This window comes from Oncorhynchus mykiss, chromosome 23, assembly GCF_057628025.1.
Source record: "Oncorhynchus mykiss isolate SJ-2025 chromosome 23, ASM5762802v1, whole genome shotgun sequence".
Lineage (NCBI taxonomy): Eukaryota > Metazoa > Chordata > Actinopteri > Salmoniformes > Salmonidae > Oncorhynchus > Oncorhynchus mykiss.
This window is the reverse complement of record NC_143044.1, coordinates 49197262-49223124: the sequence shown is the minus strand read 5'-3', so window position 1 is coordinate 49223124 and position 25863 is coordinate 49197262. Positions and strand designations below refer to the sequence as shown.

The window sequence follows — 25863 nt, the reverse complement described above, 5'->3', positions numbered from 1 at the left end:
ACTGGAATGGTAGATGTGCAGAAGATGAATTTGCAAGTAGAGATACTGGGGTGCGAAGGAGCAAGATAAATAAATAAATACACTATGGGGATGAGGTAGATTGGATGGGCTATTTACAGATGAGCAATGTACAGGTGCAGTGATCTGTGAGATGCTCTGACAGCTGGTGTTTAAAGTTAGTGAGGGAGGTAAGAGTCTCCAGCTTCAGAGATTTATGCAGTTCGTTCCAGTCATTGGCAGCAGAGAACTTGAAGGAGAGGCGACCAAAGGAAGAATTGGCTTTGGGGGTGACCAGTGACATACACCTGCTGGAGCGCGTGCTACGGGTGGGTGCTGCTGTGGTGACCAGTGAGCTGAGATAAGGCAGGGCTTTAAGAGACTTGTAGATGACCTGGAGCCAGGTGGGTTTGGCGACGAGTATGAAGCGAGGGCCAGCCAACGAGAGCTTACAGGTCGCAGTGGTGGGTAGTATATGGGGCTTTGGTGACAAAACGGATGGCACTGTGATAGACTGCATACAGGTTGTTGAGTAGAGTGTTGTAGGCTATTTTGTAAATGACATCACCGAAGTCGAGGATTGGTAGGGTGGTCCGTTTTATGAGGGTATGTTTGGCAGCATGAGTGAAGGATGGTTTGTTGCGAAATAGGAAACACCTAGGTATTTGTAGATGTCCACATATTCAAAGTCAGAACCGTCCAGAGTAGTGATGGACGGGTGGGCAGGTGCAGGCAGCGAATGGTTGAAGAGCATGCATTTAGTTTTACTTACATTTAAGAGCAGATGGAGGACACAACTACTCTTACGATCTGATATCATCATCTATTGTTGTTGTTTATTGCAAGGTTAAACAATCAAAACAAACACAACCACCAGGTTGTATTTTATGTATATTTAACCCTTTTCCCTCATCTCAAATGGCCCCTTATTCCCTACATAGTGCACTACCCTATGGGCCCTGGTCATTGCTTGACTTGGACTGAAATAGGTGACGTTACTGTTTATATTTAGGTGCAGGAGCTCCACAATACTTTTGAGCTGATATTCTATAAGAGGAACAACAGCTCAAGCAGTAGAACATTTGAAGTGCCGGTACTCAGCTTTGGTGAGCTCCTGCCCGAGTCAAGCACTGGTCCTGGTCAAAAGTAGTGCACTATATAAGGAAAAGGGTACCATTTTGGACACAGTAACAAATTGAGATTCCTGTGGCTGGGTGGTGAAGATGGAGAGTCTGGGTGATAAACTGTAAAGGTTTATGTTGACTCTGTCGTACACATGCTAATTTGTCCAGACTTACAGTATATCACAAAAGTGAGTACACCCTTCACATTTTTGTAAATATTTGAGTATATATTTTCATGTGACAACACTGAAGAAATGACACTTTGCTACAATGTAAAGTAGTGAGTGTACAGCTTGTATAACAGTGTAAATTTGCTGTCCCCTCAAAATAACTCAACACACAGCCATTAATGTCTAAACCGCTGGCAACAAAAGTGAGTTCACCCCTAAGTGAAAATGTCCAAATTGGGCCCAATTAACCATTTTCCCTCCCCGGTGTCATGTGACTCATTAGTGTTACAAGGTCTCAGGTGTGAGTGGGGAGCAGGTGTGTTAAATTTGGTGTCATCGCTCTCACACTCCCTCACACTGACTGGTCACTGGAAGTTCAACATGGCACCTCATGGCAAAGAACTCTCTGAGGATCTGAAAAAAATAATTGTTGCTCTACATAAAGATGGCCTGGGCTATAAGAAGATTGCCAAGACCCTGAAACTGAGCTGCAGCACGGTGGCCAAGAACATACAGCGGTTTAACTGGACAGGTTCCACTCAGAACAGGCCTCGCCATGGTCGACCAAAGAAGTTGAGTGCACGTGCTCAGCGTCATATTCAGAGGTTGTCTTTGGGAAATAGACCTATGAGTGCTGCCAGCATTGCTGCAGAGGTTGAAGGGGAAGGGGGTCAGCCTGTCAGTGCTCAGACCATACGCCGTACACTGCATCAAATTGATCTGCATGGCTGTCGTCCCAGAAAGAAGCCTCTTCTAAAGATGATGCACAAGAAAGCCCGCAAACAGTTTGCTGAAGACAAGCAGACTAAGGACACGGATTACTGGAACCATGTCCTGTGGTCTGATGAGACCAAGATAAACTTATTTGGTTCAGTTGGTGTCAAGCGTGTGTGGCGGCAACCAGCTGAGGAGTACAAAGACAAGTGTGTCTTGCCTACAGTCAAGCATGGTGGTGGGAATGTCTAGGTCTGGGGCTGCATGAGTGCTGCCGGCACTGGCGAGCTACAGTTCATTGAGGGAACCATGAATGCCAACATGTACTGTGACATACTGAAGCAGAGCATGATCCCCTCCCTTTGGAGACTGGGCCGCAGGGCAGTATTCCAACATGATGACGACCCCAAACACACCTCCAAGACGACCAATGCCTTGCTAAAGAAGCTGAGGGTAAAGGTGATGGACTGGCCAAGCATGTCTCCAGACCTAAACCCTATTGAGCATCAGTGGGGCATCCTCAAACGGAAGGTGGAGGAGTGCAAGGTCTCTAACATCCACCAGCTCCGTGATGTCGTCATGGAGGAGTGGAAGAGGACTCCAGTGGCAACCTGTGAAGCTCTGGTGAACTCCATGCCCAAGAGGGTTAAGGCAGTGCTGGAAAATGATGGTGGCCACACAAAATATTGACACTTTTTTCACTTTTGTTGCCAGCGGTTTAGACATTAATGGCTGTGTGTTGAGTTATTTTGAAGGGACAGCAAATTTACACTGTTATACAAGCTTTACACTCACTACTTTACATTGTAGCAAAGTGTCATTTCTTCAGTGTTGTCACATGAAAAGATATACTCAAATATTTATAAAAATGTGAGGGGTGTACTCGCTTTTGTGATATACTGTAAATAAGAGTGTGTGTGTGTTCCACTGTGTTTTTAACAAGAGCCCTATAGACCCTGGTCAAAAGTAGTGAACTGTATAGTGTGCCATTTTGGACTGAGATATATAAAATGTTATTTTTCTACCGTTTCTGGTTCACACTGGGCCAATGCTCTTTTAATTAATAATTTATACTTTTTCACCTTCTGAAAAGAACTATTTTAGAGGACAGTTATAATAAGATCAAACCATCATACCAAGTATTTTATGATACATCTTCTTACTGCTCCCCCCATGTCTTTGATCATGAGGTGCTTCATGCACAGATGTAGGATTTTAATTTGAGCATGTTTGCAACAGATTTAAAATAACCCTGCAGCATCAGAACATCTGAATTATGTTTTGGATCATAGTTAATGTACATTTTTGTAGGGCTTGACATATCTGTGGAAATGGCAAACTTCAGAGGTCTTTTTAAACTGCAAATAAACTACAGGTTTAACATTTCCTGTGTTGCAGGAAAGTTCTCTTGCAACAGGGTGATCAAATTAAGATCCTACATTACTTTTTTATTTTTTTATTTCACCTTTATTTAACCAGGTAGGCCAGTTGAGAACAAGTTCTCATTTACAACTGCGACCTGGCCAAGATAAAGCAAAGCAGTACGACAAAAACAACAACACAGAGTTACAGATAAACAAACGTACAGTCAATAACACAATAGAAAAATATATGTACAGTGTGTGCAAATATTATTTTGTAAATGACATCGCCGAAGTCAAGGATCGGTAGGATAGTGAGCTTTACAAGGGTATGTTTGGCAGCATAAGTGAAGGAGGCTTTGTTGTGAAATAGGAATGCTATTCTAGATTTTATTTAATTTGGATTGGAGATGCTTATTGTGAGTCTGGAAGGAGAGTTTACAGTCTAACCAGACACCTAGGTATTTGTAGATGTCCACATATTCAAGTCATAACCGTCCAGAGTAGTGATGCTCGTCGGGCAGACAGGTGAGGGCAGCAATGCTGAATTTGAAGAGCATGCATTTAGTTTTACTATCATTTAGGAGCAGTTGTAGGCCACGGAAGCAGTGTTGTATGGCATTGAAGCTCGTTTGGAGGTCTGTTAACACAGTGTCCAAAGAACGAGTTACTGCAGGGGGTGCTGAGCTGTTGGCTGGGGTAGGGGTAGCCAGATGGAAAGCATGCCAGCCATAGAAAAATGCTTATTGAAATGATCGATTATCATAGATTTATTGGTGGTGACAGTGTTTCCTAGCGTCAGTGCAGTGGGCAGCTGGAAGGAGGTTCTCTTATTCTCCATGGACTTCACAGTGTCCCAAAACTTTTGGAATTAGAAATTTATGTTTCCTAACTGACTGAGTATTTTGCTTCCTTGCATCCCTGCAAAGTTGCATATCGCGGGGGCTATTCGATGCTAATGCAGTACGCCACAGGGTATACAAGTCTGGAGTGAACCAAGGGCTATATCTGTTCTTAGTTCTACATTTTTTGAAGGGGACATGCTTATTTTAGATGGCAAGGAAAGCACTTTTATATAGCAACCAGGCATCATCTACTGACGAGATGAGGTCAATATCCTTCCAGGATCCCGGGCCAGGTTGATTAGAAAGGCCTGCTTGCTGAAGTGTTTTAGGGAGCTTTTGACAGTGATGTGGGGTGGTAGTTTGACCGCGGACCCATCACGCACACAGGCAATAAGGCAGTGATTGCTGAGATCCTGGTTGAAGACAGCAGAGGTATATTTAGAGGGCAAGTTAGTCAGGATGATATCTAAGAGGGTGCCTATGGTTATGGATTTAGGGTTGTACCTGGTAGGTTCCTTCATAATTTGTGTGAGATTGAGGGCATCTATCTTAGATTGTAGGACAGCCTGGGTGTTAACCATATCCCAGTACGAACAGTACGAACTCTGAAGATAGATGTGGGCAATCAATTTGCGTATGGTGTCCAGGGCACAGCTGCGGGGTAAAAGCGGTCTATAACATGTGACAACGGTGAGAGACTTCTTTCTGGAAAGGTGGATTTTCAAAAGTAGAAGCTCGAATTGTTTGGGAACAGACCTGTCTAGTATGACAGAACTCTGTAGGCTATCTCTGCAGTAGATTGCAACTCCCCCTTTTGGCAGTTCTGTCTTGTCGGAAGATGTGTTAGTTAGGGGTGAACATTTCAGGATTTTTGGAGGCCTTCCTAATCCATGATTCAGTCACGGCTAGGACGTCAAGGTTGGCGTAGTGTGCTGTAGCAGTGATACATAGGGAGGAGGATTCTAATGTTAACATGCATGAAACCAAGGCTTTTACTGTTACATAAGTCAACAAATTAGAGTGCCTTGGGAATGGGAGTGGAGATAGGTACTGCAGGGCCTGGGTTAACCTCTGCATCACCAGAGGAATGTATGAAGAGTAGGAGAAGGGTCCGGCTAAAGGCAAAAAGAACTGGTCGTCTAGTGCTTTCGGAACAGTGAGTATAAGGAGCATATTTCTGGGCGCTGAAGAATAGATTCAGGGCATAATGTACAGATAAGGATATGGTAGGATGTGAGTACAGTGGAGGTAAACCTAGGCATTGAGTGATGATTGAAGAGGTTTTGTCTAGAGAGGTTTTGTAGAGAGGTTTTGTAGAGAGGTATGGTCACCTTATGTATGGTGGAACAAAATGGCTACCTAAGGCATATTGGGCAGGGCTTGGGGCTCTATAGTGAAATAAGACAATATTCACTATCCAAAAAAGCAATAGACATGGCATATTGACAGTAGCGAGAGGCATGTGTAGCCGAGTGATCATAGGGTTCAATGACTAGCAATAAATGAGTCAGGGAGCCAATTTAATTGTCACTACTACACTAGGCGAGCTGGAGACACGGCGATTCAGACAGCTAGTGGGCATGGGCTAGTAGATGGGCCTCCTGTGACGTCTGTTGAAACCATGTCGGAAGGTTACGTCGGCAGACCAGTCGTGATGGATTGGTGGGCCTCCGTGCCGGCAGTAAAGTAAAGAAGTATTTTAGCCCAATAATTGGCTGGTGGACCTCTTTGGCTAGCCGGGAGATGTGCCTTGCTCGAGGCTAGCTTCAGGTGCTTAGATAGCACTCAGATAGCAGCTAACACTCAGATAGCAGCTAGCTAGCTGCGATGATCCGGTGTAGAGGTTCAGAGCTTGCGGTAGGAATCCGGAGATGTGGTAGGGAAAAAGCAGTCTGATATGCTCTGGGTTGGTATTGCGCTGTGTAGACTGGCAGGATTTGACTGGGTTGAGGCTGGCTGATGTCCAAGTTAACGGTGAGGACCGCTAGCAGGGTCTAACTGACTACTAGCTAGTTAGCTGGCTAGCTCCTGAATGGAGCCACATTGGCTGAGGCGAGTTGCAGGAGTGTATTTTCAGTCCTTAGATGGAAAGTGAGATTAAAATGTATACGGAATATATATGAAGAGAACGATATATACTTGGGACAGGACGGGATAAGACAGACACACGTCCGACTCCTTCGCCATCTTGGATACATCTGTAAATATAGCTTGACGATGCTTGAAAGTAGACCCCCTACCATCACCCTTAGTTGAAACAGGGTGATTACTTCAGTAACTACATACATCAGAACTGATCGTTAGTTAGCTAGTTGCAGTGTTTTTGCCAGGCCTCACTCTGACAGCTTTTGGATCCATTTCCCCATCTCCATATGTTGCCTCACAAAAGAAGGCATTTTAGCATAGTAACTTAATGAAATTAAATGTACATGAAGTATTTTTTCTAACAGCATTTGGTTGCCAAATGCTCACAGAATAGCACATTTTAAAGCACCAACTATAATAAACTAAATAAATACATAAACTAAATATATATATATACAACTAACATGATATAGAAGACCAAAAAAATAAATGAAAATGACCCCTCATGAAAAGTCTTCCTCATGACCGTGAATCTCCCAGGGCGTTTGAACTGCTATAGCCTCTGCTAATCCACTAATTTGAAAGGGTGTCCTCATACTTTTGTATAATAGTGTATTTTGATTCCTGATTTGTTGATTGAGGAACGTATTGCTTTTAGCGCCTAAGGTTCTCAACATGGTTTCAGTTGGAATCATTATTCAATAATACCTAAATACCTAAAGGCCAACTTAATCTAAGATATGATTGGAAGTCCTAAGACAAAATATTGCGGTTCAGGCCTCTTTGCAATCTTCACATTGGGGAGAATCATCTGACTCCTCCTAACTTGTTTTAACTCACTATATAGTAACAGAAATCACACCCACAACACTGAATCAACATTGAGTTCAGATTAATGTTTGGGGGTCAACCAACAACGAATAAACACCAACAATTTATGAATGATTTATGAATGATCCTTGGGGTTTTTCATGTTAAAATCAATTTCAAGATCAAATTGAAATCCATAAATAGGATGGCTAACGAAGTTACCCATTCCTTAAATAACTAGTGATTTATTCTATTCCCATCTGTCTCCATGCTAGCTCCACATGCACGCACACGCACGCACACACACACACAAATGGACATACAGAAACACATGGACACACACAACCACACATAGACACAGAAACACATTCAACTGTGGACGTGTTTAACTATACTAGAAATAGCATTTGACCTTGTGGGGACCAGCAAAACGTCCCCAGCGTGTCAACTTTTAGTTTGTTTACTATTCTTGTGGGGACTTATTGTCCTGCCAAATATAGCTAAACACAACCTCACTATGACTTACACACACACACACATACACACACACACACACACACACACACACACACACACACACACACACACACACACACACACACAAAATATGCCACATACCCACACACCATATATCTTTTCCCTGCCCATGCAATCTCATCCCCTCTAAATTATGAAGCATATTTAATATGTTAATGTCCCGGCTTCTTCAGAGCCTCATGCTTCGTTAAGTCGGCAGCAGAAATAGACTTAGGCAATGAAATTGAACCCCATTAGGCCTCAAACACAAGGGGGGGGTGTTTAGGGTCGCGCTGCATCACTGCAGCTCTGGGTCTGGCTGTCTGGTTGTGTGTGTGTGTGTGTGTGTGGGGGGGGGGGATGAGAGAGGGAAAGGGAGAGGGATATGGAGGGAGATAGACAACTAGCAAATAAAAGAGACAACAACAGGCCAATATTACCTGGATAACTGTATCCAGTGTTAACATAGATCCATGTTGCATAGGAGTTGCATAGGAGTAACATAGGAGTAACATAGGAGTAACATAGGAGTAACATAGGAGTAACATAGGCACGTGTCAGACAATTTGATGTCCAGGCACTACAGGGTAGGTGTGCATTATATCTGATGTTTGTGTTTCTTGGTCTGTGTCTCGGTCTGTGTCTGTGTGTCTGCCAGTGTGTCTGTCTATGTGTGTGTATGCGTATGCATGCATGCGTGTGTTTGTTTCTCTGTTTTTGAGTGTGTGTGTTTGTGTGCGTGTGTGTGTGTCTGCGTGTGCGTGTGCGTGTGTGTGTGTGTGTGATTTCGGGAGCAGTAGTGTGTGTGTGTGTGTGTGTGTGTGTGTGTGTGTGTGTGTGTGATTTCGGGAGCAGTAGTGTGTGTGTGTGTGTGTGTGTGTGTGTGTGTGTGTGTGTGTGTGTGTGTGTGTGTGTGTGTGTGTGTGTGTGTGTGTGTGTGTGTGTGTGTGTGTGATTTCGGGAGCAGTAGTGTGTGTGTTTGTGTGTGTGTGTGTGTGTGTGTGTGTGTGTGCATGTGTGTGTGTGTGGTATTTCGGGAGCAGTAGTGTGTGTGTGTGTGTGTGTGTGTGTGTGTGTGTGTGTGTGTGTGTGTGTGTGATTTCGGGAGCAGTAGTGTGTGTGTGTGTGTGTGTGTGTGTGTGTGTGTGTGTGTGTGTGTGTGTGTGTGTGTGTGTGTGTGTGTGTGTGTGTGTGATTTCGGGAGCAGTAGTGTGTGGGTGTGCATTAGCCCTGCCCCCTCATGTATCTCCTTGCTTTAATCCTCCTCCATTCCCCCAAGGACTTTCTGCTGTAGTCTTACATGCTGTTCTGGCTCTCAGCTCATCTTAGCTACATGTCAACAAGCTTCTTAACAACACTCTGCCGAGGGAGTGGTTGGCCGAATGAATTAAAATAGAAGTCAGTAGTACCCTGTGCATCCCAGATGGCACCCTAATCCCCTACATAGTTCACTGCTTTTGACATGAGCCCTCACAGGTGACCATTTGGGATGCACATGAGGTAGCGCTTTACTGAAAACTCGGCCAGTTATAAAACACTACAACACTGAATGCTGTGAAAGGCTTGTGTGTGTGTGTTCTACAACACTGAATGCTGTGAAAGGCTTGTGTGTGTGTCCTACAACACTGAATGCTGTGAAAGATCTGTGTGTGTGTCCTACAACACTGAATGCTGTGAAAGGTCTGTGTGTGTCTGTCCTACAACACTGATGTGCTGTGAAAGGCATGTGTGTGTGTGTGTGTCCTACAACACTGATATGCTGTGAAAGGCATGTGTGTGTGTGTCCTACAACACTGATGTGCTGGGAAAGGCATGTGTGTGTGTGTCCTACAACACCGACATGCTGTGAAAGGCTTGTGTGTGTGTGTCCTACAACACTGATATGCTGTGAAAGGCATGTGTGTGTGTGTGTGTGTCCTACAACAATGACATGCTGGGAAAGGGTTGTGTGTGTGTGTCCTACGACACTGACATGCTGTGAAAGGCTTGTGTGTGTTTGTCCTACAACACTGATGTGCTGGGAAAGGGTTGTGTGTGTGTGTCCTACAACACTGATGTGCTGGGAAAGGCTTGTGTGTGTGTGTCCTACAGCACTGATGTGCTGGGAAAGGCTTGTGTGTGTGTGTCCTACAGCACTGATGTGCTGGGAAAGGCTTGTGTGTGTGTGTCCTACAGCACTGATGTGCTGGGAAATGCTTGTGTGTGTGTGTCCTACAGCACTGATGTGCTGGGAAAGGCTTGTGTGTGTGTGTCCTACAACACTGATATGCTGTGAAAGGCATGTGTGTGTGTGTGTGTCCTACAACACTGACACGCTGTGAAAGGCATGTGTGTGTGTGTCCTACAACACCGACATGCTGTGAAAGGCTTGTGTGTGTGTGTCCTACAACACTGATATGCTGTGAAAGGCATGTGTGTGTGTGTCCTACAACACTGATATGCTGTGAAAGGCATGTGTGTGTGTCCTACAACACTGACATGCTGTGAAAGGCAAGTGTGTGTGTGTGTGTCCTACAACACTGATATGCTGTGAAAGGCATGTGTGTGTGTGTGTCCTACAACACTGACATGCTGTGAAAGGCATGTGTGTGTGTGTCCTATAACACCGACATGCTGTGAAAGGCTTGTGTGTGTGTGTCCTACAACACTGATGTGCTAGGAAAGGGTTGTGTGTGTGTGTGTCCTACAGCACTGATGTGCTGGGAAATGCTTGTGTGTGTGTGTCCTACAACACTGATGTGCTGGGAAAGGCTTGTGTGTGTGTGTGTCCTACAGCACTGATGTGCTGGGAAAGGCCTGTGTGTGTGTGTCCTACAGCACTGATGTGCTGGGAAATGCTTGTGTGTGTCCTACAACACTGATGTGCTGGGAAAGGCTTGTGTGTGTGTGTCCTACAACACTGATGGGCTGGGAAAGGGTTGTGTGTGTGTGTGTGTGTCCTACAACACTGATGTGCTGTGAAAGGGTTGTGTGTGTGTGTCCTACAACACTGATGTGCTGGGAAAGGGTTGTGTTTGTGTGTCCTACAGCACTGACATGGAGTGAATGGGCATAACTAGATTAGGCTGGGTCGGGCTGGGTGAGTTGTTTGGTGGCTGGGTCGGGCTGGGTGAGTTGTTTGGTGGCTGGGTCGGGGATATGGAGTGAGTTGTTTTGTGGCTGGGTCGGGATATGGAGTGAGTTGTTTTGTGGCTGGGTCGGGATATGGAGTGAGTTGTTTGGTGGCTGGGTCGGGATATGGAGTGAGTTGTTTGGTTGCCGGTTCGGGGATATGGAGTGAGTTGTTTGGTTGCCAGTTCGAGGATATGGAGTGAGTTGTTTGGTTGCCAGGTCGGGGATATGGAGTGAGTTGTTTGGTGGCTGGGTCGGGGATATGGAGTGAGTTGTTTGGTGGCTGGGTCGGGATATGGAGTGACTTGTTTGGAGGCTGGGTCGGGGATATGGAGTGAGTTGTTTGGTGGCTGGGTCGGGGATATGGAGCAGGCTGCTTGGTTGCCACTTTCAGTTACCAGTCCAACGCTCTAACAACTAGGCTACCTGCCTCTAACCACTAGGCTACCTGCCTCTAACCACTAGGCTACCTGCCTCTAACCACTAGGCTACCTGCCTCTAACCACTAGGCTACCTGCCTCTAACCACTATGCTACCTGCCTCTAACCACTAGGCTACCTGCCTCTAACCACTAGGCTACCAGCCGCCCATGTACTTCAGCGCAGTATTCTTCCATTGTACCGTTAATGAATGACATCACTTATTTTGTTAACGGATTATCCAGGATATTGACTAGAATGAAGAGAACATGATAGAGGATGAGCAGGAGAAATAGATAGTGTTTTAATTTATTTTACCATTATTTAACTAGGCAAGTCAGTTAATAACATATATTTTTTTATTATCAAGGATGGCCTAGGAACAGTGGGTTAACTGCCTTGTTCGGGTAGAAGGACAGATTTTCACCTTGTCAGCTCGGGGATTCGATCTTGCAATCTTTTGGCTACTAGTCCAATGCTCTAACCACTATATGTATATTTGTCCACTTATCCTGTGATGGATAGATACAGTCCAGAGGGGGGGGGGGGGGGGGGGGGGGTGGTGGATATACAGAGCCTTCAGAAAGATTTCACATCTCATGACTTATTCCACATTTTGTTGTGTTACAGCCTGAATTTAAAATGGATTAAATCGATATTGCTTTTGCACCCACTCAATATCCCATAATGACAAAGTTAAAACATGTTTTTGAAAATTTACTGCACATTTACTGAAAAATAACAATCACAGAAGTTCCAAAGGAATAAAGACATTTCAAAGGTCAAATTATGTCTACATACAGTGTTTTAATGATGTGCAAAAAGTTACATTTTTGTTTTTACAATGGTGTTTGTTTTTCATTGGTTGCCTTTTTCTTGTGGCAACAGGTCACAAATATTGCTGCTGTGATGGCACACTGTGGTATTTCACCCAGTAGATATGAGAGTTTATCAAAATTGGATTTGTTTTTTAATTCTGTGTGTGTCTGTGTAATCTGAGGGAAATATGTGTCTCTAATATGGTCATACATTTGGCAGGAGGTTAAGAAGTGCAGCTCAGTTTCCACCTCATTTTGTGAGCAGTGTGCACATAGCCTGTCTTCTCTTGAGAGCCAGGTCTGCTACGGCGGCCTTTCTCAATAGCAAGGCTATGCTCACTGAGTCTGTACATAGTCAAAGCTTTCTTTAATTTTGGGTCAGTCACAGTGGTCAGGTATTCTGTCACGGTGTACTCTCTGTTTAGGGCTAAATAGCATTCTAGTTTACTCTGTTTTTTGATTTATTTTATTGTCTTCTTGTTTTCTCATGATTTGATTGGGTCTAATTGTGTTGCTGACCTGGGGCTCTGTGGGGTCTGTGTTTGTGAACAGAGCCCCAGGACCAGCTTGCTTCGAAGACTCTTCTCCAGGTTAATTTCTCTGCAGGTGATGGCTTTGTTATGGAAGGTTTGGGAATCACTTCCTTTTAGGTGGTTGTAGAATGTAATGGCTGTTTATCGATTCTGGTCATTAGTGGGTATCGGCCTAATGCTGCATGTGTTTGGTCATGTGTGTTGTAAAACAGAAGAGTGGGAGGTTGCAATGTTTGACTGATAATGTTAAATAATATTGAACTTGGTGTTGAGAGAGACCAATAATTCACATAATGGGACAAACACCAAATCGAGACTGCATGTAGAATTTTGCAAAAATATCCTCTGTGTACAACTTAAAACACCAAACAATGCATGCAGAGACTCAATTTGGTCTTTGTTCCATTTTGTGAATACTTGGTCTCTCTCTCTCTCTCTCTCTCTCTCTCTCTCTCTCTCTCTCACGCTCTCGCACGCTCTCGCTCGCTTCCACAACAAAGTTCTTTATAATTTTACATTATCAGTCAAACATTGCAACCTCCCACTCCTTTGTTTAACCACACACATGAACAACCCCCCCCCCCCCCCACACACACACACACAAAACCTCACACCTAAAGAAAATGTTGATTGACAAAGAACTCATGTCAGTTGTTTTTTTTGCTTAATTAATTAATGTATTGAGGGGCAGCAGGGGGGTGGCAGGTAGCCTGGTGGTTAGAGCGTTGGACTAGCAACCGCAAGTTTGCTGGATCAAATCCCCAAGGTGACAAGGTATTAATCTGTTGTTCTGCCCCTGAACAAGGCAGTTAACCCACTGTTCCTAACCCACTGCTGTCATTGTAAATAAGAAATTGCTCTTAACATACTTGCCTAGTTAAATAAAGGTAAATATATATATATATATATATATATGTTCTAAAGATAATATGACAATAATATATATGAAGGTGTATGTGTGCTGGAATATATTATATCAAGTTTACTTTCACTGAAAGAAATAGACACTGATTTGACAGCTCAGCGAGTAAAAGAACCCCAAGGCAACGACCATCATTGTAAAATCTGATTATTAGTAGGCCTTCAATCTCCTCAATTCTGCTATTTGGGAATAAACTGCTTTGTTCATTAGTAGAAAAGGCTTTTTCCTCCTACCCATCAATTTGAATAGGTCACTAGTGTCTACTGCTTGCCTCTCTCTTCCCAGTGAGTTAACTTTTTACCACAGCCTTTCAAACGAGGAACCGGGTGGTACACGTTTTCTAGAGCACACGTCTCAAACACATTCCACGGAGGGCCGAGTGTCTGCGGGTGAGTTGTTGGCGGAGTGTCTGGCGGAGACATGCAGTAGCTGTGTGTTTCCTTGCTCTGTGCCCTGCTTGTTTATGTTTTCCCCCAGAAGCTCCAAAGGCAGTGGTGTGTAATAATGAGGTATTCAGAAGCTCCAAATGCAGTGGTGTGTAATAACGAGGCATTCAGAAGCTCCAAATGCAGTGGTGTGTAATAATGAGGCATTCAGAAGCTCCAAATGCAGTGGTGTGTAATAACGAGGCATTCAGAAGCTCCAAATGCAGTAGTGTGTAATAACGAGGCATTCAGAAGCTCCAAATGCAGTGGTGTGTAATAACGAGGCATTCAGAAGCTCCAAAGGCAGTGGTGTGTAATAACGAGGCATTCAGAAGCTCCAAAGGCAGTGGTGTGTAATAACGAGGCATTTGGAAGCTCCAAAGGCAGTGGTGTGTAATAACGAGGCATTCAGAAGCTCCAAAGGCAGTGGTGTGTAATAACGAGGCATACTTACACAGACAGGAAACTGCTTCACTGGAAGAAAATGTGTTTATCTGTGTTAAAGTCAGTGTGTGTTTTCATGAAGGTCAAGTTGCAGTTTGAAATCCTTGGCATTACTATAGTTTGGGTGTTTGTGTTTCGTAAATATGATGACTTACAAGTATTCCTTTACAGAAAGTATTCCGAAGTACAGAGTACATCCGATGAATTTTCTCATCCAACTACTTTCTTTCTGATAAGTGACAATATTATCCTGACTTTAAACTTTACAGAGATAGTGGTCCATTTCAACCTATTAACAACCTAACCCTCATCTTTCTCTCCTTTCTCTCCAGCTGGAACTACTTATATATTTGGCCGTGACGGTGGACTAATCACGTATACATGGCCTCCCAATGACAGGCCCAGCACGCGGGCAGACAGGCTGGCCATAGGTTTCAGCACACAGCTAGAGGATGCTGTTCTGGTGAGGGTGGACAGCTCATCTGGCCTTGGAGACTACCTGAAGCTACACATTGTAAGTCTCTACTACTCTACTCAGCCTCTACTGTTGTCCTACTGATACTCTACTCTACTCTACTCTTGTCCTACTGATACTCTATTCTACTCTACTCAGCCTTGACTCTAATTCACTAGTTTATGTATATCCTAATACACACCCGCAATTATGCTACATGATGATGCAGGTGATGATGATGCTGGTGATGATGATGCTGGTGATGATGAGGATGATGCGGATGCTGGTGATGATGATGATGATGATATCATAACGATAAGGAAAGTTCTACAACGAACTAGCATAATCATGACCTTATAACAGTAATGGATAGTTTAATGATAATGGGGAGGTTGATTCATAGAAGCATCGTGTGGCTTCAAACTAGTAGTCGCCGGGAACCATTTTTGGCATTTGGCAGGCATCAAATGCGTGCAGTTCTGGTATTAACAAGATGCTACTTCCTGCTTCCCTCTGGTTCGGTTCTGGTCTGTGTATTGTAGTGTCTCATGTGAGCCTTAATCCCGGAGAGCCAAGTCAGAGCCTGGAAGACGAAGCTGTTTTTTTGTGTTTTGTTTTTTGTTCATACTGCTCTGACTTGCCCTGTAATTCTACTGCCTTCTGCCTCCCTGACCCTTATCCAACACCAGCCAACCAACCACTCTCTCTCTCTCTCTCTCGCGCTCTCTCTCTGTCAATTCAATTTGAAGGGTTTTATTGGCATGGGAAACATATGTTTTGAAGTGAAATAGATAATACAGTTTTTTCCAACTGTTTACACAATTCCCTAAACTGCACACACAAAATGCAAAATGCCTCACATCTCCTTCAAAATGTAACACTGCATTCAAAATGCCAGAAACACATGTCAGAATGAAGCATTTGCATCAAATGGCCAACACTGCTTTCATAATAGTACATTTTTGGATATACCATGTAAACACTGTTGTTCTAAATCTTAAGCTCTTTGGTCTTTCATAGGCTTATATCTACATTTCAATACAATGTTTTACAGTGAAAGTAATCGGCTGGGAGGGGTAACAAGTACACTGTAAACACCAATGCAATGTAGAAACAGAAAATAATTATTTTATATTTATATATTTATATTTATTTCTCAATAGCAAGGCTATGCTCACTGAGTCTGCACATAGTCAAAGCTTTCTTTAAGTTCTGGTCAGTCACAGTGGTCAGTTATTCTGCCACTGTGTACTCTCTGTTTAGGGCCAAATAGCATTCTAGTTTGCTCAGTTTTTTTGTTAATTATTTCCAATGTGTCAAGTAATATTTTTTTTTGTTTTTGCAAGATTGGGTTCGGTCTAATTGTGTTGCTATCCTGGGCCCCTGTTTGTGTTTGTGAACAGAGCCCCAGGACCAGCTTGCTAAGAGGACTCTTCTCCTGGTTCATCTCTCTGTAGGTGATGGCTTTGTTATGGAAGGTTTATGAATCGCTTCCTTTTTGGTGGTTGTGGATTTAAGAGCTGTTTTCTGGATTTTAATAATTAGCGGTTATCGGCCTAATTCTGATCTGCATGCTTTATTTGGTGTTTCATGTTGTACACAGAGGATATTTTTGCAGAATTCTGCATGTAGAGTCTCAATTTGGTGTTTCTTGGTTGGTGAGCAGACAATATACCTCACACCCATAAAGGGCAATGAGTTCTATTACTGATTCAAGTATTTTTTATCCAGATCCTAATGGGTACAGTATGTTGAATTTTATGTTCCTTTTGATTGCATAGAAGGCTCTTCTTGCCTTGACTCTCAGATCGTTCACAGCTTTGTGGAAGTTACCTGTGGTACTGATGCTCAGGTCTAGTTACGTATAGTTTTTTTTGTGTTCTAGGGTGACGGTGTTTTGATGGAATTTGTAAATGTGTTGCTGGCAACTGGACCTTTTTTGGAACACCATTACTTTTGTCTTATTGAGATTTACTGTCAGGTCTGACAGAATCTGTGCAGAAGATTATGATGTAGGTGCTGATGTAGTCCCTCCTTGGTTGGGGACAGTAAACACTTGACATTTCACTTCAGATTCTAGTATGGTGAGAACGGGTGCTGCAGACAGTTCTAGTGCCCTCACCAATTCGTTGATATACAGTTGAAGTCAGAAGATTACATACACTTAGATTAGAGTCATTAAATTTTCAACCAACATTTATTGACAACAAACTATAGTTTTGGCAAGTTGGTTAGGACATCTACTTTGTGTTTGACACAAGTAATTTTTCCAACAATTGTATCACAATTCCAGTGGGTCAGAAGTTTCCTTACACTAAGTTGACTGTGCCTTTAAACAGCTTGGAAAATTCCAGAAAATTATATCATGGCTTTAGAGGCTTCTGATAGGCTAATTGACATAATTTGACTCAATTGGAGGTGTACCTGGGGATGTATTTCAAGGCCTACCTTCCAACTCAGTGCCTTTTTGCTTGACGTCATGGGAAAATCTAAATAAATCAGTGAAGACCTCAGAAAAGAAAATGTAGCCCTCCACAAGTCTGGTTCATCCTTGGGAGCAATTTCCAAACACCTCAAGGTACCACGTTCATCTGTACAAACAACAGTATACAAGTATAAACACCCTGGGACCAAGCATATGTCATACTGCTCAGGAAGGAGACACGTTCTGTCTCCTAGAAATGAACATACTTTGGTGTGAGGTGGTACTATACCTCACAGTGGTCTGGTTCAGACCCCGATAGTCAATACACGGGCACAGACCTCCATCCTTCTTCTTAACAAAACTCGAGGAGGCGGCTGATGTGGAGGACCGAATGTATCCAGAAGGCGATATCCAAATTGGTATATTCAGGGGGAATGCGCACAGTGGAGACCTGGTCTGGACTTTCCACCGTAGTAGCACCAAAGTAAACCCCTAAACACCTCCCCGAGCACTCTCGCGACCACCCCGTAAGAGCCCTCTGTGGCCAAGAAACAGTGGGGTCATGACAAACGAACCAGGGTAGGCCTAGCACCACGGGAAACGCAGGAGAGTCAATAAGAAAGAGACTAATTCTCTCCTTGTGACCCCCCTGCATCACCATGCCCAGAGGAGCGGTGGCCTCCCTAATCAACCCTGACCTTAATTGTCGACTATCTAAGGCATGAACGGGGAAAGGAACAGCCCCAGGAACAACGGGGATCCCTAAACTATGGGCGAACGATTTATCTATAAAATTCCCAGCCGCACCTGAATCGACAAGCGCCTTATGCTGGAAATGAGGGGAAAGTCAGGGAAAGTGACATACACAAACATATGTGCAACAGAGGGCTGACGGACATCCTGAAGCAGACTACAGCGGTAATGGTCGATCATGGCCCTGTCGTCCCATCCCGCGCCGGCAGCCAGGGTCCGAAACTCCAGGGCTAACTCCTGGGCGCTCCTCATCCCCTGCCTCAGATGGAATAGGCTCTCACCTGCCGCTCTACCCTTGGGCTCTACGCTCTACCCTCGGGTGAACTCCTCAAACTAGTCCAACGCCGCATATCCCTCTCTCCACACAGCGTTTGCCAACTCCAGGGCTTTCCCGGTGGATCGGCAATGGCTAGAAGGCCAGCGACGCCGACTGCCGAACGACGCCCGAAAAAGGAGAGGGACCGACTTTGGCGGAAGTTGTGACACACGAACCCAACAGGAGGGTTAATGATGACGGGTGAGGGTTCCCTTTTGGGAATGACCCCTCCCACGTTCAGCTGGAACGTGGTGCATGGAACGCAAAAATATTCTTAGAAATATTTAACCTCCACACATAAACAAGTCCAATACCTCAAATGAAAGATAAACACCTTGTTCATCTACCCAGCATGTCAGATTTTTTAAATGTTTTACGGCGAAAACACACCACATATTTATATTAGACCACCACCGAAACAAAGACAAGAGGCAGCCATTTTGTCCCAGAAAATATAAAATTATAATAGCAGGATTAAAAAATAAATAATTCACTAACCTTTTGAAAATCTTCATCAGATGACAGTAATAGGACATGTTACACAGTACATTTTTTTTTTGTTCAATAATATGCCATTTATATCCATAAATGTCCATTTACATTGAATTCATGTTCAGAAAATACTGAAAAATGTCCGCAGAAAATATAGGTAGCGCCGCAAGATAACGTAAATAGACAAACTTTGACTAAATATACATGTTCTACATATAGTTAGAAAGATACACTGCTTCTTAATGCAATCACTTTGTTACATTTCTTTTTAACGTTACAGAAATCGCTCACTATTCAATATTCTGAGACGGCGCTCAGACATAAGCAATATTTCTCCTCTATGTTGGAGTCAACAGAAACACACAATTTCAGCATAAATATTCCCTTACCTTTGATGGTCTACGTTCAGAATGTACTGGAAGGGTTCATAATTACCCAAAACATCGTTTGGTTTCAAGTCTTGTGTCTTTGTATTAGCATCTGCTAACAATATCAGCTGAAATGCACCCAAAATGTCCTCTGGTCCCGAAAAGTTGCAAATCAAAACTTCAAAATTACATATTATATGTCGACTAAACAGGTCAAACTAAGTGCAGAATCAAGCTTTAGGATGTTCTAAACGTACAAAACAATTTTCAATTCAACCGGTCATTGTTAGTGCTGGAACAAAGGAATGGATGGGACCAATTCGCGCCCTAACGCACAGGTATTTTCTCGCGGCACTCACTCAATTCACTCCCATAGGGCCAAAACTCGCGGGATTTGATCGATTAAACGCTCTACCGAATGAGGACATCTAGTGGAAGACATAGAAAGTGTCCCCAGATCCATAGCTGGTTGGGAAGGGTGGGGGCGATCATGTCAAAGTTGCCCCAACTTTCATGATCCCAAAACTAGTTTGGAAGAATGCCTGCCCTGTGAGTTCTGCTATACTTACAGACATAATTCCAACGGTTTTAGAAGCTTTAGAGTGTTTTCTATCCAATAATAATTATTATATGCATATATTAGCATTTTTTGACAGATTTTTTTTCAGTTTACTATGGGCACGCAATTCCTCCAAAGGGGGCAGTATTCTGCCTAGCCTTAAGAGGTTTTAAGGAAGGGAAGTTCTTAGCCTTACTGTCCCTACAGTATGTGTTAGGAAGCCAGTCCTCTGTGAGGGGATAGGGAGCAGGACATAGGAAGCCTTGAGTGTGGGGGATGGCTGAGGGGGAGGGGAGAGGGGTGAGAAGGGAGAGGGCTGAGGAAAGGAGGAAGGAGCCTCACATGGTGTGAGCAAGAAGTGGGAGGGAGGTCATATGGCTCCACTAGTAGCAGATGCTCCTGGCTCCGATTCCGTGTGTTTGTGTACCCTGTGCTCCGTCCGTGCTCCCTCCGTGTGGCCTACTGTGACTCCGAGAGCACTTACAGTGAGGAAATTATGATAGGCATGTTATTACTGCAGTGAGGTCAGAGGGCTATGAGAATCATCCCACTCTCTTTCCTTTGTGTGTGTTTGCTTTAGTGTGTGTGTTTGTGTCTCATCCTCCCTCTTCTATACTCCTTTTGCATCAACGGCTGCTCTCAATGCCTCCTTTATGTTCTAGATGTATAGATGTATTACATGTTAATCTGCGGGGTTCCTTAAACACCACATTTCACTGCAGGAAAATAAGAGGGTGAGAGAGTGAGAAAGAGAATGAGAGGAGAGATAGAAGTGAGAGAAAGATGAGAGAGAGAAGGAAATTAGAGGAGCATCGGCACAAAACAAGTTCCAGTGGCCCCTTGGGGACCCACCACAGAGCAGCACAGCTCAACGTGGAAAAAACATGATCAGCAGCAGCAAAACTGTCTCTCAAAGCACACTCAGAAAGCAAATGGCTGCTTAACTCTCTGGGATGTGTGGGACGCTAGCGTCCTACCTGGAAAAAAGCCAGGGAAAATGCAGAGCGCCAAATTCAAATAAAATACTATAAAAATCTAACTTTCATTAAATCACACATGCAAGATACCAAATTAAAGCTACACTTTTTGGGAATCCAGCCAATGTGTCAGATTTCAAAAAGGCTTTTCGGCGAAAGCAATAGATGCTATTATCTGAGGATAGCACCATAGTCAACAAAGAGAGAAACCATATTTCAACCCTGCGGGCGCGACACACACCGCGGATTTAAAAATATAATTAATGCCTTACCTTTGACGAGCTTCTTTTGTTGGCACACCAATATGTCCCATAAACATCACAAATGGTTATTTTGTTCGATTAATTCCGTCGATATATATCTGTAGAAAAGGCCCATGGAGTTGGTGGAATAATCCTTTAATTCATTGCCATTTACTCAGCTGGGCCAGGGGCACTTTAATTAGGTTAGGTGGAAATGTCCGACAGATCTCAACTCCATAAAAGGAGGAAATTGCCATCGCCTGATCTCGCTGCTTTCTCTTCCTTAACTCCATCTGATCCAGAAGTTATGTGCGTCCATGAATCCACGTAAGTCCACCGACTCTGTTACCTTTCATCTGAATTATCTGTGGCGATCGGGAGAGTGGGCCATTCAGTTACTGTTAATAGTTATTACCGTGGAGCGCGGCTTGGAGCGCACGCTTCAAACATATTGTGTAATGTGAATTGTCAATGATCACGGCCCTACGGATCCTCATAGGCCAATTATGCAATCGATATGGTTCATATGTATTGAAATTAATTATATGTACACATGAAGACAATTGAAAGAGTGAAATGAGAAACGTCATTGTTTGCTAACTGATCGACTTTGATAATGGGGATTATAGATTGTATAACCATTCACTGTTTGTATTCTTTCATAATTTATGATAAATAGTTACGAGCCTAAGTGACTCACGGATGATTACTATTGACTTCTTAATGAACTGGACTGTTGAACTCCCTAAATTATGTTAATAATGAATGATATGATTTGATCTTTGATTATGAATTTGATTGGATACATGTTATTTGTTTCCTTTGTGATGCAGCACAGACTACTCAGTAAATATACCACTTTATGGTTAAAGGAATTCCTGCCTCAGTCTCATCCATTCCTCTGTCACCTGACACCTGACACCTGTTCACCTTCACTGTCAGTCATCCTACCTGTCCAGCTACCCACACAGATTCCACTAATCTTTCAAAATCCAAAATGTCAATTTATTTGGCGCGTTTGATCCAGAAAAACACCGGTTACAACTTGCTCAACGTGACTACAAAATATCTCAAAAGTTACCTGTAAACTTTGCCAAAACATTTCAAACCACTTTTGTAATACAACTTTAGGTATTTTGTAACGTAAATAATTGATCAAATTGAAGACGGGATGATCTGTGTTCAATACAGGAAGAAAACAATCTGAAGCATGCTTTCTGGTCACGCGTCTCTATCTAACAGTACACTTCAAGTGATCCTCGTTCAAGATGGCCGTACTTCTTCATTACACAAATGAATAACCTCAACCAATTTCTAAAGACTGTTGACATCCAGTGGAAGCGATAGGAACTGCAAGAAGGTCCCTTAGAAATCTAGATTTCCAATTAAAAAGAGAGTGACCTCAAAAAAAAAAAATCTGAATGGTTTGTCCTCGGGATTTCGCCTGCTAAATAAGTTATGTTATACTCTCAGACATGATTCAACACCCTGTGGAAGCCATAGGAATTGCATCCAGGGAGCTAATTTTCAATATGACCTTTCTCTTGCAATTCTAAGCGGATGGTCTCTCAAAAAAAAACAATGCTGTTAGGTTTTTCTTTGGATTTTCTCCTACCATATCAATTGTGTTATTTTCTCCTACACTATTTAAACATTTCTACAAACTTCAAAGTGTTTTCTTTCCAATGATACCAATTATATGGATATCCTGGCTTCAATACCCACAAAACACCAATCTCAATGTCAACAGTGAATAGTCGACTCCGGGATGCTGGCCTCCTAGGAAGAGTTCCTCTGTCCATTGTCTGTGTTCTTTTGCCCATCTTAATCTTTTCTTTATGTTGGCCAGTCTGAAAAATAGCTTTATCTTTGCAACTTTGCATAGAAGGCCAGCATCCTGGAGTCGCGTCTTCACTGTTGACGTTGAGACTGGTGTTTTGCAGCAGCAAAATGTGTGATCTGCTGCCACAAGAAAATTTGGGTCAGAAACACCAATGTAAATATAAACTATCTGTTGATTCCCCCCCCATCATTTGTATATTCTACTATTTGCACACTGTACATAGCTTATAGGACATTTTAATGTAGCTGCCAGTAGAGGACTTGTGAGGCATCTGTTTCTCAAACTAGACACTCTAATGTACTTGTCCACGTGCTCAGATGTACACTGGGGCCTCCCACTCCTCTTTCTATTCTGGTTAGAGCCAGTTTGCACTGTTCTGGGAAGGGAGTAGTACACAGCGTTGTACGAGATCTTCAGTTTCTTGGCAATTTCTCGCAAGGAATAGCCTTCATTTCTCAGAACAAGAATAGACTGACGAGTTTCAGAAGAAAGTTCATTGTTTCTGGCCATTTTGCGCCTGTAATTGAACCCACAAATGCTGATGCTCCAGATACTCAACTAGTCGAAAGAAGGCCATTTTTATTGCTTCTTTATTCAGAACAAAAGTATTCATCTGTGCTAACATAATTGCAAAAAGGTTTTCCAATGATCAATTCGCCTTTTAAAATGATATACTTGGATTAGCTAACACAATGTGATTCTAAGATGGCGTAGCAGTGCAGACGTTGTTTGTCGTTTTCCCGTGTAAATTTGTTTTTTTTTGTTGTCTGTTTTTATATATATTTCAATATATTTTCAATCTCTTTTTTCATTTTTTAATTAAATATACCTTCCGGCAACCCGCCTCACCCAATGTGATACAGATCTGCTATTTTGTTTAGACCTTATAGCCAGAACCTTCATCAGAAGCTAACCAGCTAATTAGCTACTAGCTATTTAGTCACTGCTAGTGGCCTTTACCTTTAGCACAGACACAAGCCGCTTTTAGCCTGGATTATACTTGCCAGCCTGCCAGTCTGCACAGTGTGTTATCAACTCTCTGCATTTTGGACTGTTTTTCTCCACTACAACGCCGGAATCCGCCTGATCGTCACAGCTAGCTAGCTACCACCGAGTGGCCCAGCCCCGAAGCTACACTAAAATGACTAGAATCCACTACAATACCGGATTCTTGCCGTAAGCTCTGGACATTTGCATTGGAACATTGCTGCTAGCTAGCTGCTACCGAGTGGCTAGAGTGGCTAACACCCTTGTCCCGAAGCTAGCACGAGTTAGCAACAAGCCAGGCGCATCTCCCGGCGAGCAATCATCTATTGCTATTCACTGAAATTACTCCAGCTACAATACCTCTTTTGCCAAAGAGGTATCGACACGGAGCCCCACTGTTCCATCACGACTGGTCTGCCAACGCAATTCCGTCCGTTATGCCCTCAACCGGCCTTTGCCGGACGTCGGAGCAGACGCTTCTACTAGCCCCAGCCTGCTAACCCTTTTTTTTTTACGCCGTGTCTCCCTCTTGCTATCGTAGTAACGACTACCTAGCGGCTTCCCTGCAAGCAATGCAGGTGTAGAAGCACGGTGGCTAGGAAAAACTAGGAAGAAACCTAGAGAGGAACAAGGCTATGTGGGGTGCCAGTCTTCTTCTGGCTGTGCCGGGTGGAGATTGTAACAGAACATGGCCAAGATGTTCAAATGTTCATAAATGACCAGCACGGTCAAATAATAATAATCACAGGAAGAACAGTTGAAACTGGAGCAGCAGCACGGCCAGGTGGACTGGGGACAGCAAGGAGTCATCATGTCAGGTAGTCCTAGGGCTCAGGTCCTCCGAGAGAGAGAAAGAAAGAATTAGAGAGAGCATACTTAAATTCACACAGGACACCGAATAGGACAGGAGAAGTACTCCAGATATAACAAACTGACCCTAGCCCCCCGACACATAAACTACTGCAGCATAAATACTGGAGGCTGAGACAGGAGGGGACACTCTAATGTCAGTATGCCTTGTATACTGTGGTTTAGGATAGTTATCATTGTTTTAATTCACAGCGGAGCCCCTAGTCCCACTCAACATACCTCAGATACCTCTTTGTCCCACATCCCACACATGCGGTGACCTCACCCAGCATTACTAGTGCATCCAGAGATGCAACCTCTCTTATCGTTACCAAATGTCTAGGTTTACCTCCACTGTACCCACACCCTACCATACCCCTGTCTGTACATTATGGCCTGAATCTATCCTCATTGTACTCTTCCTATGCTCCTCGGGTGATGTGGACGTTAACCCAGGCCCTGTGTGTCCCCAGGAGCTCTCATTTGTTGACTTCTGTAACCGTAAAAGCCTTGGTTTCATGCATGTTAACATCAGAAGCCTCCTCCCTAAGTTTGTTTTATTCACAGCTTTAGCACACTCTGCCAACCCTGATGTCCTTGCCATGTTTGAATCCTGGCTTTTGAAGGCCACCAAAAATTTGGAGACTTCCTTCCCCAACTACAACATTTTCCGTCAAGATAAAATTGACTGCAGAGATGGCCTGCAAAGCCCTGTCATACTTTCCAGGTCTATGCCCAAACAATACGAGCTACTAAGTAAAAAAAGGAATATCTCTTTAACCTGTGTACGATACTGGTTCCCAATTGGGAATCAACCCTCCCACGTTCAGCTGAAACGGTGGCGCATGGAACGCAAAAATATTCTTAAAAATATTTAACCTCCACACATTAACAAGTCCAATAGCTCAAATGAAAGATAAACATCTTGTTCATCTAGCCAGCAAGTCAGATTTCTAAAATGTTTTACGGCGAAAACATAGCACATATATATGTAAAACCACCACCAGACACAGCTCATTTCAATAGCCAAAACATGCAATCAACAAACGCAGGATTAAAAAATAAATCGCTCACTAACCTTTTGAAAATCTTCATCAGATGACAGTAATATGACATATTACACAGTACATATTTTTTTTTTTCAATAATATGCCATTTATATCCATAAATGTCCATTTACAGTGAGTTCACCTTCAGAAATTACTCAAAAATGCCCGCAGGAAATCTATGTAGCGCGGCAAGATAGCGTAAATAGACATCATAAACTTTGACTAAATATACATGTTCTACATATAGTTAGAAAG

The 25863-nt window shown here is 43.3% G+C and overlaps 1 protein-coding gene across 10 annotated transcripts in view; it reads left to right on the top strand.

Annotated features, from left to right (window-relative positions):
* Nucleotides 1-25863, top strand: part of LOC110503044 (neurexin-1a) — a 747078-nt gene that overhangs the window by 448919 nt on the left and 272296 nt on the right. For all 10 annotated transcript variants that reach the window (XM_036960883.2, XM_036960887.2, XM_036960882.2 and 7 more), the window contains one exon: nucleotides 14627-14808. In XM_036960883.2, coding sequence (XP_036816778.2) covers nucleotides 14627-14808 — 182 coding nt within the window. The remainder of the gene's footprint in view (nucleotides 1-14626; nucleotides 14809-25863) is intronic.